General features: G+C 53.2%; 1 protein-coding gene across 2 annotated transcripts; it reads right to left on the bottom strand.

Moving 5' to 3' along the window:
• Positions 1 to 370: 370 nt before the first annotated feature.
• SCNN1G (sodium channel epithelial 1 subunit gamma) lies at positions 371 to 11,772 on the bottom strand. Of its 2 annotated transcripts, XM_084216559.1 has the most exons (13): positions 11,693 to 11,772; positions 11,188 to 11,512; positions 10,135 to 10,429; positions 9,546 to 9,739; positions 9,064 to 9,167; positions 7,857 to 8,020; positions 4,996 to 5,094; positions 3,713 to 3,830; positions 3,133 to 3,211; positions 2,997 to 3,054; positions 2,594 to 2,655; positions 2,323 to 2,398; positions 371 to 1,923 (listed from the first exon to the last, which is right to left on the bottom strand). In XM_084216559.1, exons 1-13 carry the CDS (start codon positions 11,721 to 11,723, stop codon positions 1,543 to 1,545), a joined length of 1,986 nt encoding a protein of 661 aa, XP_084072685.1. In that variant the 5' UTR covers positions 11,724 to 11,772; the 3' UTR covers positions 371 to 1,542. The 2 variants fall into 2 exon arrangements, with proteins under 2 accessions (XP_084072685.1, XP_084072684.1); XM_084216558.1 differs by having other exon boundaries at positions 11,188 to 11,729.
• Between the last annotated feature and the right edge of the window lie 276 nt (positions 11,773 to 12,048).

The raw sequence follows: 12,048 nt of genomic DNA, 5'->3' as shown, positions 1-12,048 counted from the left end.
TCTGCTTGCACCCCATGCTCCTCCTGCCTGCTCTGACCTGGGTCCCACAGAACCCCCCTGCTCTAGCTCTGCTGAGAGGCCTGGGGATCTGCCTGGGAGGCTTGGCCCTGCCGAGAATTTACAGCCCCTGGGCAGGCAGAGACAAGTCCTCTCAGCTCTCAGGATGCCTGCAGGGAACAAACTCATACAGTGGTGATTTAAAAACAAAAAAGGGCAAAGCAGTTACTCAAAAATATATCTTTATTTCTTCAGTTTATCATATATTTAAATAATTCAGTTAAAATAGGTTTTATTGCACATTAAAGAACCTTTCTGGATTCTCACTGTCCTCTGTAAAATAAGGTCATAGAGAAAGGAAAGGAGAGACACTTCCACTCAGACAGCCCTGACACGCTCTGCATGGCTCTGGCCCTGGAGACCCCACCAGCCAGTGCGGGGTGGGCTCTGCTCACCATCTCCACAGGGAGCCGAAGGCAGCAGTGGGCTGTGGCAGGAGGGAGCTGGCTGCAGGCTGGGGGGCACGGGGGAGGCCCCAGCTCCCCCAGGAGCACTCGTGGCTGTGTGCACAGACAGCAGCCCCTGGCCCAGGGGGGAGCAGCACAGGAGGTAAAATGTGGGTGCTGACATTGCTCTGCGGACAGGAGTGTGTGGGGGCAAGGTGGATGAGGTACAGGTGGGGCAAAACTTCCTCCAGGCATTGGCAGGTGGGGAACTGGCTGCAGGAGGAAGTCCTTGCCTGGGGTTGAGCAGGAAAAGAGTAGCCAGCTAACTCCCCGTGAGGCTTCTGGGAAGTAATTTAATGAGCTCCTTGGAAGTAATGTTTAAGGGCTGTCTGAGTGATGTGGAATGGAATAAGCTTGCAGAGGTGCACTTCATTACTGTGCTCCAAATTGGATTTCATGCCCTTTCAGATGATTCTTTGGGGATGACTTGGGCTTTCCTACCCCAGCTGTGTAGCAACTTGCTCTACAAGCCCATTTCTGGTTGTCCTGGCTTTTCATCTCACAAGAAAGAGCTCCTCAGGCCACCATTGGAATCAGGTTTCTAATGAAAATTCAAGCGAGAGCTTTCCTTTCGTGCTCTCTTGTGCTTTACCCAAGCCCCTGTCATGCCCTTCCTGGATTCCTGACAGCCTGGGGTTTTTCCCACAAGTCCAGCCACACAGCAGAGAGCAATTAGTGTTAATGCTCAATGTGGCATCAATCTGCTGCTGTGGAGCAATTCCTGCCCACATGCAATGGGGTGTGTGCAGCTGGTGGCTAATGCGTGCCTTTGCCTAGTGAGACATCCCAGCTTAGTACCACATCCTGCTCCAGCCATCTCCTGCCATCATTAACTCCAGAACTGATGTTGCTTGAAGCTCCTAATGTCTCTGAGCCCTCGTGTCTGAGCTCTGCTCAGGGCAGCTTTGACTGCCAGTTCAATCCCTGAGTAAGGGTCTGACCTGGCAGCCCTTCAGTGCTTGTCTGGATCGGTGCCTTGGCCCCAGGCACGTGGGTCCAGCACCCACCTGAGGGCCAGCGGGTGGGTGGGTGGCAGGTGTCAGTGCTGGCCGAGCTCCAGCGTGTCGGGCAGCTGCTCTGTGAAGGCCGTCTCCAGCCGCAAAGTGCTGTAGTTGGGGGGGGGAGTCCTGGGCAGGGGGCTGTCCTGGGGCAGCGGCAGGCGCAGGGCGGTGGTGAAGGTGGGCAGGTCCTCGTCGATGCACGCGGGGTTCTCGTGGCCCTGCCTCTCCACGTCGCTGGCCCGGGCCGCCCTGCCCTGCTGGCGGCCGCTCCACCACTTCTTGGCCCTCTGCCACTGGCGCCGCAGCACGATGGACAGCGAGTCGATGAAGAACACCTCCACGATCTCGATGACACACACCACGGAGCAGCTCATCCACAGCCCCAGCTGGCCCCCGAAGTTGGACAGAAGAATGACGAGCTGCAGGGGCAGAGAGCACAAAGTTAGGGTCTGCAATGGGCACGTGTCCACGGAGCCATTACAGCAGGCAGGGAGACGCGGCTGGGGCACCCAGGGCTGGCTCAGCACTCCCAAGTGCAGTGGGCCCGTCTCTGCTGCTGTTCTCTCTGGCTCAGCTTCAGAAGGAGCCTGGAGCTGAGCTTGCTGTGCAGCCCCTGCACAGGGCTCGGGGCTGGACAGGCAGAGACATGGCTCGAGATAAGGGCTGGAAAGGGCAGGACCAGCCCAGAGGTGCATATCTGAGATCAGCTTCCTGCCCCTGCCCGTGTGGGATTACTCCCCTGGGCAGGTGAAAGCTTCCAGGCTGCGTGGGAGGAAGCGCTGCGTCTCCTGGGAGCAGGGACCAGCATGGTCACTCACCGTGTTGGCAGGATTCTCCGAAATGAATCTCTCGTTCAGGTCCTTGTAAAACACCATGAGGTTGGCAAGGTCTGTCCTGGGGAAGAAGGAGGCAGGCAGAGGGTTTAGTAAAACAATAACATGAAACATACTGAAAAACTATGCAAATAACCAGTTGGACCAGTAGGGCTGGGCTGCTCCAAGGGAGCTTTTTCCCCAATAGCCATCATTAGGGCTGCTGAGATCGTATCAGAGCTGGAGGTGCAAGGCAGGAACACACAGGGGGACTTACTTGTTCAGCTTCTTGTTGAGTTTTTGCCCTTTGTCCCAAGAGAGAACTCGGAGCATCCAGTCCTGGAGAACAGAGAGAAAATGCTGCTCTAGCTGCAGGCTTTTGTGCAGAGACCCTTGGGAAGGGACTCTTGCTCCACATCTCCTTTGGCTAGTATGGGTACCAGAACTGAGTGTGTGACAGGCCAGCTGAGCCCAAGGGGATCTCCCAAGACAAATTTCAGTTTAATGATGAACTCCTGGAGCGGAATCTCTGAGCTGGAAATTACAGACTGGTCTCTGGGAGTAGTATCACTGAATGCTACTGACTACCCCAGGGCCTCCTGCTTTTGTGCTGAGCCTCTGGGGTTACTCAATGCCTTGTGCCAGGCTGCTGTTCTGGTGGAGTGCAAGTGGGGACTGACCTCTGACACGATGGATGGCCACTGAGCAATGCTGGTGGTGAGCGCCCACTCCTTGAAGCTGCAGAGAGAGGCAGGATGTCACTCGTGAGCTCCAACTCCCACGCACGCTTTACCTCTGGCTGTGGCAAGGACTTACCTGCAGGCGTCTTTGCAGATCTGCTGGCAGCCCAGCTGCTCCTTCACAAACTTTTCATGCAGTCTGTAGTAGCAGTACACTGCAGGGGAGGAGCAAGATGTGTGTGAGAAGCCAGAAAGAAAACCTGCTACCTGGGCTGGAGTGGGACATCTGGGGCATAGGTGGCCTTTGTGGCCATCGCCTACATGGTGGGATAAAAAGATTTACCCTATAAATATTGCAAAAGACTCTTGAGAAGCGGCTGTCACTTGATATAGGCATGAAAACTGCCACACCTGGTCAAGCCCTCCACTCGACAGTTCTGTGGTGGGCACAGGTGACAAGCCATCAGGGGAAGTTTCACAAACCAGTCAGTGTGAGCAAGGGAGGCACTTCTGGCTCTGGGTGTGGGGGCTTAAGTGGGTTAAGGCAGATTTGCCTCATCCCAGCATGCTGGGTGTGCAGCAGCTGTGATAGGGACTGTGTGACAGGGACACTGGGGGTGCTGGGTACAGGGGCTGTGTGACAGGGACACTGGGGCTGCAGGGGACAGGACTGGCAGCTGGGGCATGTGCAGTGCCAGAGGTGTTTCAATACTAACTCCAGTTTGGGTTCTTCTTGTAGTTGCAGTACTCGGCCCCAGCGGGTAAGGGCTGTGCGTACTGGGCACAGCCACACGAGTCCACCATGGCCTTCTGGAAGCAGGAGTGCAGGCAGATCTGGGGAGAAACAACAGACCTGGGGGCTAAGAGGCAGCTCCAGGCTCCTGTGCACCTAAAAATATCCTGCTTAAGACAACAACAGCGGGATGGGAACCCTGTTTCCCTGGGCCTTCAGGCTCTGCAGTGAGTGAATACAAACACTGCGTATGGTGGAAGGTTGAGGTTCTAGTGCAAAAAAAGAGAACAATCTTCATGGAGGATTACATATATGGGGGTTCTATGAATGCCCCCACTTCCCCTATAGCCACCAAAAGCTTCAGTGTTGCAGTTGCTCTTTACAGAGTCAAGGAGAGGGTTTTAGGCCTGCCATGGCACGTGGCCCATGAATCACTAACTAGGTGTGGGAAGTGACTCACAGCAGCAAACGTTCACAGCTTCCACCAAACCCTGCTGGTGCCTACTAAGAGAGGTGAAGCTGGGAGGATTAACAGGGCAGCAGAGCTGTGGCTTGTGCTAAAACACTGGGACATGCAGGAACAGAACTTCTCTTTTAAATCCCAGTCAAGCCTTTCGGTCCCAGTCCCAGCCCTCCTGAGCATTGAGTTTCGGTGAAGTACTGTTATTACAAACCTGAGATAATGTCTGGGTGATCCTAGCTGGCACTACACCACAGATTTCATATTCCCCATAAAACAGAAATTCAGCCTAGACCTGGGCTTTGCAGCAGGCAGGAACTAATGTAAGTGCAATTCTTCAAGTGGAGAGTGCCAGAACAACTGACACTCTCCAAGAAGACCCAATTACAGAAACCATGCAAAATTAGTGGAAACTTACTCTGTAAACAAACATCCTGCTATCTGGATACTGATTAGATGGTTTCTGTTATTCTTGGAGTCCTAAAGGTCACAATTTCTGGCTTCAAGGGTTACTAAGCTGCAACCTTTACTTGGCCAATATTTTCCAGTCTCACATTGCTTGAAAATTGCCTAATGAGTTCATGTTCTCTCTTTATCTAACAGGGTGGCTGAGGGAACTTCAAAGAGCAACCACTTAGGCATAAAAGTTGGGTTTTAAGAAGTGCTGTTGCATTTTACATCAGTGGTAAAAGCAACAACCCTGTATTCAGTATTCCCAGTCTCAGGTCCTGAACCACAGACTGTTATAAAGTTTTTCATGCAGGTAGTTTTCAAGCAACTGATAAACCCAAATGTAATGGTTTTACCTGGAGAGAATAGCTCTTGTTATAGAGATTTTCCACAGGTATGTCAGCTCCTGTCTCTGTGCAGTCACTGTAGGGTTTGCTCAGCTTGCGAGACTGAGTCTGGGAAACAGAAAAGAAAAAACTTTTGTTTTTGGAGTTCACAGAGAAACCAAAGGATTCAGTGACACTTTATCCCAACTCTGAAACTGTAAGTGATAAGGTAGCTTTGAATAGAATGTTTACCTTTTGCTACCTAAAGTGATTTGTCGATCCCTTGTCAAAACAAGGGTTTTTTTTTGTCTCTAATATCCGTTTCCCAAAAAACTGCTCTGCTGGGATTCTCTGCTGTCTTCCTGGAAACCTTCTGCAGGAATGCAAGGTGGTGTAATCATGGCAGTGAGGATTTTTCAAAGCAGAGTAATCCATATGCATGTTCTCTCTTAGTCCTAGAGGCTGTGTGTCCTTTACTCTGGATGTTTGTGTTCTGAGGGGTGGCAGTTGTTGTGGGGGGGCGGGGGGGTTGGTTTTTTCTGTGAGGATCCCCACCTGCCTTAGCTGCTGTTGCACTGGCTGCTCCCGTGCTGTGGGTAAATAGCACTTGAGGCTCCACTGGTGCTCAACAGCACCTCTCTCAATCCACTCTAAATCAAATGTTTGTGTCTCCCTCAAACCTTTTTCCAAGTGCTGCTTTGACCCTTCCTCTCAAATGCTAATGACTTTTCCCAATCTCTGCCCAGAGCAAAGTGCTCTGACATGCCAAGTCTTTGCCTGCAAGCTCTGTGAAACCAGGGCTGGGAGCCCTCAAATTCCTGAAATCTAATTCCAGCTGCATGGCCCACTTCCTGCAGAAGCCTTACCTCCCTCAGCCCCTGCTATCTTTCTGCAGTAATTATCCACTTTACAATAGAGTGGCCTGAAACCACAAGAAAGAGCCATTTAAGAATCCATTCACTGATCTTTCTCTACAGAGTTTAAAATTAGAATTTAAAATTCTGTACAAAGGATCAATCCAGCAGGAACGTGAGAAAGGCTGTTACCCCTAAGGCACTGAATGCAGCTCCTGAGGCCACACCTGATAGGAGCATACCTCACCACTGTCTACAGCAAGAGAAGGCTCTGGGCCAGTATGGTGCAAGTCAACACTTTTACAGATGCTCAAATCTCTCTTTGGAGGGAAAGATGGGATTTCAGTACCAGAGATGCATTATTTCTGAAAGCGGACTGAAACCAGCTTTTAAATTCCACATCTAGTGTAGTGCCAAGACACTACTACTGCTCCTGGGGCTTCCAAGAGATGATCGATCCTTTGTACAGAATTATTTTGTTGTGGCTTATGCTCCTACAAAACTTACTTGTTCCTTCAGGTACTGAAATAATTTCCAAACGAAACATTTAACTAAAGCATTGTAACTCTGACCAAGCAATGCCTTGTTTGCATGCCAAACACGTTGGAATATTTTTGGAGGTGGGGGGCAGTCCTAGTACCCATCAGAAAGCCATGAGCAATAACCAGACACTGATGCCATGTTCAGAGCCCAGCGAGCAGCACCGTGTGGGACACAACTGCTGTGTCCTCCTTTGTCACCTTGCATGCGGGGACAAGCACTGATCTGGCACCTCGGTGCTGCAGCCCTGTCCTGACAGTCCTGATCCCCCATCACTCAGCAGGCTCTCTGGAGTTGTCTTTTGCCAGGAGGACAGTGATCCCCAGCTTTTCTTCTGAGACCAGAAATTGTGTCCAGCTTCTATTTTGGCTGCCTCATTAGGATGCAATTGGATCCCTTCCTCATGACAAATCCTTTATATAAAGACATTAAGATGTGCCCAATCTTGTTTTTTATACTACAGCAAAAGTTCAACCCTATTGTGCTAGGAACATCTACATTAAATATCGGGACTGCCTAGTGTGACCGTCTCTGTACAGTGTGATGGTGACAAAGAAAAGTCTTGAGACTTTGCGTCCTCACACCATCCTGGTTCCCAAACCTCTCAGTCGTGATTGACCAAGGAGTTGCTGCCAGTTTTCCAGACAGCTGGAAGACAGTTAACTATTTGCATCTTGTGAAACATCAGCCCTCTTTTAATGCCTTTTCTAATGCAGGGGCTATCACATTCCGAACACCCAGATAAGCAGGATGGCTGATGCTCCACCAGACCACCAGAAAGAAAGGCAGAGCCGAAGTGCTCACAAGTGCTCACTTAACAGCCCATCCAGATGAAAGGGGACCTGGTACAGCTTTCGCTGCTGTGCCAAACCCCCTTGGGCCAAATGCCTCCTCTGAACTACACTACGTGGGGAAAGCAGGAGCTGCAGCTCTCCTTGCCTTCGCTCACTGCTGGCAAAAGCAAAGCTGCTGCCCTGCCCAGGGGGGTGGTTTACTGCTGGGATAGAGAGAAAACCAGCAAAATGAGGCTTACATTCACAAAACACGTCAAGGGGTAGTGTTTGTCACCACTCCTAAGGACCTGAGCCCAGCGCGGGGACCCACAGCTCCAGCTCTGGCTCCTCTGCCCGGGGACCCTCGTGGGATGAAACTCCCTGCTCATTGCTAAAGCCAAACGAGGCACTTGACAACACATTTCTGTGGTTGTGGATTTTGCTGTGAAAACAAATCCAAAAATCCCCTGGAAAGCCAAGGGGTGGAAGAAAAGGGAGAACAAACAATATCCCAGGCCAGTTTGGTTTAGAAAGACCTGATTTTCCCACGGCCTATTTTTCAGAGAAGTGCTGTCACAGGATTTCCTTCAGGGCACTTCAGCTGCTGAGTGGGAGGTATTTAAAGGCCTTCGAGCTGCCGGCTCTCTGAAATCACCCCATCAGCTCCTATTTACAGCTGTTCCAAGGCAAAGATGCGCCCAAAAAGGAGATTGTTGCCACTCACAAAGTGCATCCCTATGGAGGTGGCTGCTGCAGTCTCAATTTCCGTGCCAATGTCTTCAATGAAGGGATACTCGTTTTGGTCGTGGACCATGATCTTGGCTCCTGTGGATGTCACCAGGAAGGGGTTGTAGTCTGCTTCATCGATGTACAGAACAACCTGCAATCCTGAACCACAGAGACAAGGCAGGAAGTTACACTAGAAGCTAGAGCCACGTTTTCTGGTCAGGGAGGGCAGGTTTGTTTCATGTTATCTTGCCTTAAGTAGAACTGTAACAGCCAAGCAAAGCCTCTGGCCAGCCAGACCAAGACACCTGCAGCCAGTAATATCCCTTTGTGGTACTGAGTACAGCAAACAAATAACATCTGCCGAGAGCGTGGCTGGAATTCACTTTAAAAAGTTATATAACTGGGCAGCAGTAATTTCAGCTGGAAAACATTAGTGATGCAATGATATTATCTGTATTCTCAGGCAAGAGTTTGCACTAGTTCAAACAGGCATTTCCCCAATCAGCCTGTACATCTACAGCCAACACATCGCTCACGCTCCAGCAGGATCCAGTTTGCTGAACCACTTGTTATCAAACAGTTCCTCTGCAAACCGCCCTGGAACACCACACGTGTGCAAAGGGCCCCGGGACAGCCCAGGCGTGCAAAGGGCCCTGGGACACCACATGTGTGCAAAGGGCCCCGGGACAGCCCAGGCGTGCAAAGGGCCCCGGGACACCACACGTGTGCAAAGGGCCCTGGGACACCACATGTGTGCAAAGGGCCCTGGGACACCACACGTGTGCAAAGGGCCCCGGGACAGCCCAAAGGGCCCTGGAACACCACATGTGTGCAAAGGGGCCCGGGACACCACACGTGTGCAAAGGGCCCCGGGACAGCCCAAAGGGCCCTGGAACACCACATGTGTGCAAAGGGGCCCGGGACACCACACGTGTGCAAAGGGCCCCGGGACACCACACGTGTGCAAAGGGCCCCGGGACACCACACGTGTGCAAAGGGCCCCGGGACAGCCCAGGCGTGCAAAGGGGCCTGGGACACCACACGTGTGCAAAGGGCCCCGGGACACCACACGTGTGCAAAGGGCCCCGGGACACCACACGTGTGCAAAGGGCCCTGGGACACCACACGTGTGCAAAGGGGCCTGGGACACCACACGTGTGCAAAGGGCCCCGGGACACCACACGTGTGCAAAGGACACTCACCGTACTCGCTGCCGCCCGTGGAGGTGCTCAGGATGGTCCCACTCTCGCCGCTGTTGAAGGTGTAGCAGTTGCCATGGAGGGGGTGATGGAAACGAGTGAAGTGCCTGGAAGAAATCGAATATCATTACATTGTTCCCTGTAGTTCTGTCTGTGGGAGAAAGGCAGCACGTTTGGACTTTGGTTTTGACAGAGACAGACCAGGACTGCATGGTCTTTTCAAGAAATTGATTTTGTTGAAAGATGTGGGTCTCTTTCTGAGTAAGTTGAAACTACATGGTGGTATGATCTAGTTTAATATTTCAGGAGGTGGAAACTCGGGGAAGTTTTAATGTGGGAATGGGAGTTAACAGCATGGGGGAGGCAGATTCACAGAACTAGCAGTGGCTCCTGCTGGAATTCAGCAAATACCAAATATTCCATTCCTACATATTATGGACTTGGAAATAAGCTGTTAAGATGGCAGGAATTTTCTGTGCACTGACCTTTTGTCACAAGATAGGCCATCAAAGAAACATGTCAGTAGAAGGTCCTCAGCAGAATAACTCAATTTTTCTTTAACCTCCAGTGGAATTTGTGCCATGATGTTCATGTAATGCAGCTTGTACCACTCCTGGATGGCGTTAACACCCGAGCTGAATGTGTAGAGGGCACACTCGCTGCTGTTGTTTGCATCACACTGACAAGCAAAGAGGGGGGAAAAGCATTTTAGATGGACTGAAATCAGAGATTCTACAAGGCAGGTGTAAATTAAGGATTGTACATCTGATAGTGTTTCTCTTCCACAGAAATAACCATGTATGAAGTTACAGTGGGCATCAAAGACCTTTTATGCAGGGCTAAGTGATATGATCAAATATTTCAGAACCAAAAGAAAGGTCACAAATGACACTGACTCTATTTGGGAAGACTTCAGGAAGGTACTTCTATGGAGGTGGATCTGCAGCAGCCATGGAGGCTTAGGCAGAAGAGCAGACAGGGCAGGCAATAAAACCTGGCCCAGGGACACTGACCCCAACACAGCCCCTTGCTGCCCCACAGGGAACTTGCTGGCCAGGGCACAGTGACACTCACCAGCTGAAAGCCAATGATGTCATTGGAATCGCCCGAGTTCACGATGGACGAGTCCTTGTGAAAGACACTTCCCTCTATTTTCCTCTTCTGCCCACTGTGCAGTTCAGTCGCTGTCCTGGAGAAGTCCTCGACCTTCAGCAGAGGGATCTGTTCGAAGAAGTCGCTCCCTGTACTGTTCCAGTCATCCACTGACCGGCGCACCTTGGACTTGCCCTCAGAAAATCCATAGAAAGTTTCCAAAGCTTTTTTTGTCTCTTTGTCCAGTTCAGATAAATATTCTTTCATGGCACTGTACCTGCACGGGAGACAATGTGACAGTGACATCCCATCCCACCTCTCTGCCTGCTGCACTGTGGATACCGTGCCTTGGGACAGAATTCCCTGTGGAGATCTCCCACCAGGTTCTCACATCAGTGAGGGCAGACACAGCTACATCCATGGAGAGATTTTGGAGCAGGGGCCCCAGGAAGCAGAGCAGACTGAACTACAGAGAAAGTTCTTCCAAGACTTTCAAGCTCCTTATGTTAGGAAGTCTGAGGAGGCAGAGTATGTGGAAATAAGACTTCATCTGTGAAGCATCATCAGAGCTGGATCCCCATGGGGACCAGGGTGGGAATCTGGCAGCAGAACAGAGAGCAATGTAAAGCATGATTTGACAGGAGAAAAAGTATTGCTGATGAATCATGGCAAAATCTCCCATAAGGAAAGAAAGAAGAAAGAGAGGAGTGAGAGATCTGCCCTTTCCATTTATTAGGAGATGATGTTTGTAATCCTGGAACTTCGGTCCTGGGAAGAAGGGCATTTGAAGAAAGCCAAAGAGTTGACAGAGACTGTCTGGAGCAGAAAGCAGCACGAACTGAGCCGAGGTCAGCAGGCAGCAGTGAGAGGTGAGACCGTAAGGCACACAGCACAGAGGGGGATGTGGCACACCAGGTGCCCGACAGGGAAAAGCCACAGTAGGGAAAGTGCTGACAAGGAGCGCCGGGACGAGCTGGGGAAGGAATCTGGCGCTGTGTGGAGCTCCCATCCTCCCGCTAGCTCCCCAAGCCTTACTTGTACGGGTTGATGTTGCAGATGGTGACGGCGGGGAACGGCAGCTTCTGGAACTGGACGGTGACGGAGACCGAGGCGCTGTAGTAGTTCATGAGGAGCTCCGCGCACTGCCAGAGGATGAGCCCCACGGCGCTGAGGGTCAGCACGATCCAGAGCAGGCGGCGCAGGCGGCCGCGGGACACCACGATGCGGCGGCAGCCGTGCGTGTTGGTGTTGAGGCAGTACCAGCGCATCAGCTCGCTCAGCGTGGGCGCCTGCGGGCCGCGCACCGGCAGCGTCCGCTTCAGCCGCGCCGTGATCTTCTTACCGGGAGCCGTGGGGGCCGCTGCGGGCGAACCGGGCACTGAGGGGGCGGCTGGGGGATCGGCGCCCGCCCACCGCCCGGCCGCACCGCGGCCGCAGGGTCCCGTCCCGCCCGGAGCCGTCACCCGCCATCCCACGCCTTCCCGCTGTTTGATCCCCGGAACGGCCGTCCCGAGGGGGGATCGCGCTCGCCGCGCCTCACCTCGGCCGCCCTCGGGGCCCGGTGGCGCCATGCTCCTCTCGCAGTGCCGGCGCCGCTGCCGATGGGCCGGCGGGCGGCCGCCCCGGTACCTACCCCTGCCGCCGCCCCGCCCCGGACCGCCCCGCCCCGCCCGCCCCCCTCCGCTCCGCGGCCGCGCAGCGCCGCCCCACGGCGGCGGCCGGGGCTGCGCGGGTGCCCGGAGTAACGGGCCCGAGCGGGGCGGGGCGGGCCCGGCCGGGCGGGTCCCGGGAGCGGTGCCCGAGCCCCCGGTGAGGCGCGCGGGCCCCGCGAGGGGCGGGACCGGGGGCGGGACCAGCGCCGGGACCGGGGGCGCGGCCGCGGGGGTGGGGCCCGGC

This window comes from Fringilla coelebs (assembly GCF_963513975.1).
Source record: "Fringilla coelebs genome assembly, chromosome: 16".
NCBI classification, from domain to species: domain Eukaryota; kingdom Metazoa; phylum Chordata; class Aves; order Passeriformes; family Fringillidae; genus Fringilla; species Fringilla coelebs.
The sequence above is the reverse complement of the archived record's forward strand: the minus strand, read 5'-3'. Positions and strand labels throughout refer to the sequence as shown.

What these genes read in the sequence shown, in the direction of transcription:
- SCNN1G (XM_084216558.1), bottom strand. Translation starts at nt 11,723, where the DNA reads ATGGCGCCACCGGGCCCCGAGGGCGGCCGAGGTGAGGCGCGGCGAGCG. An exon ending in ACAAGAGCTATTCTCTCCAG is followed by an intron (nt 3,831 to 4,995) that starts GTAAAACCATTA and finishes GTTTCTCCCCAG; the next exon opens with ATCTGCCTGCACTCCTGCTT. An exon ending in GGCCATCCATCGTGTCAGAG is followed by an intron (nt 2,656 to 2,996) that starts GTCAGTCCCCAC and finishes TCTGTTCTCCAG; the next exon opens with GACTGGATGCTCCGAGTTCT.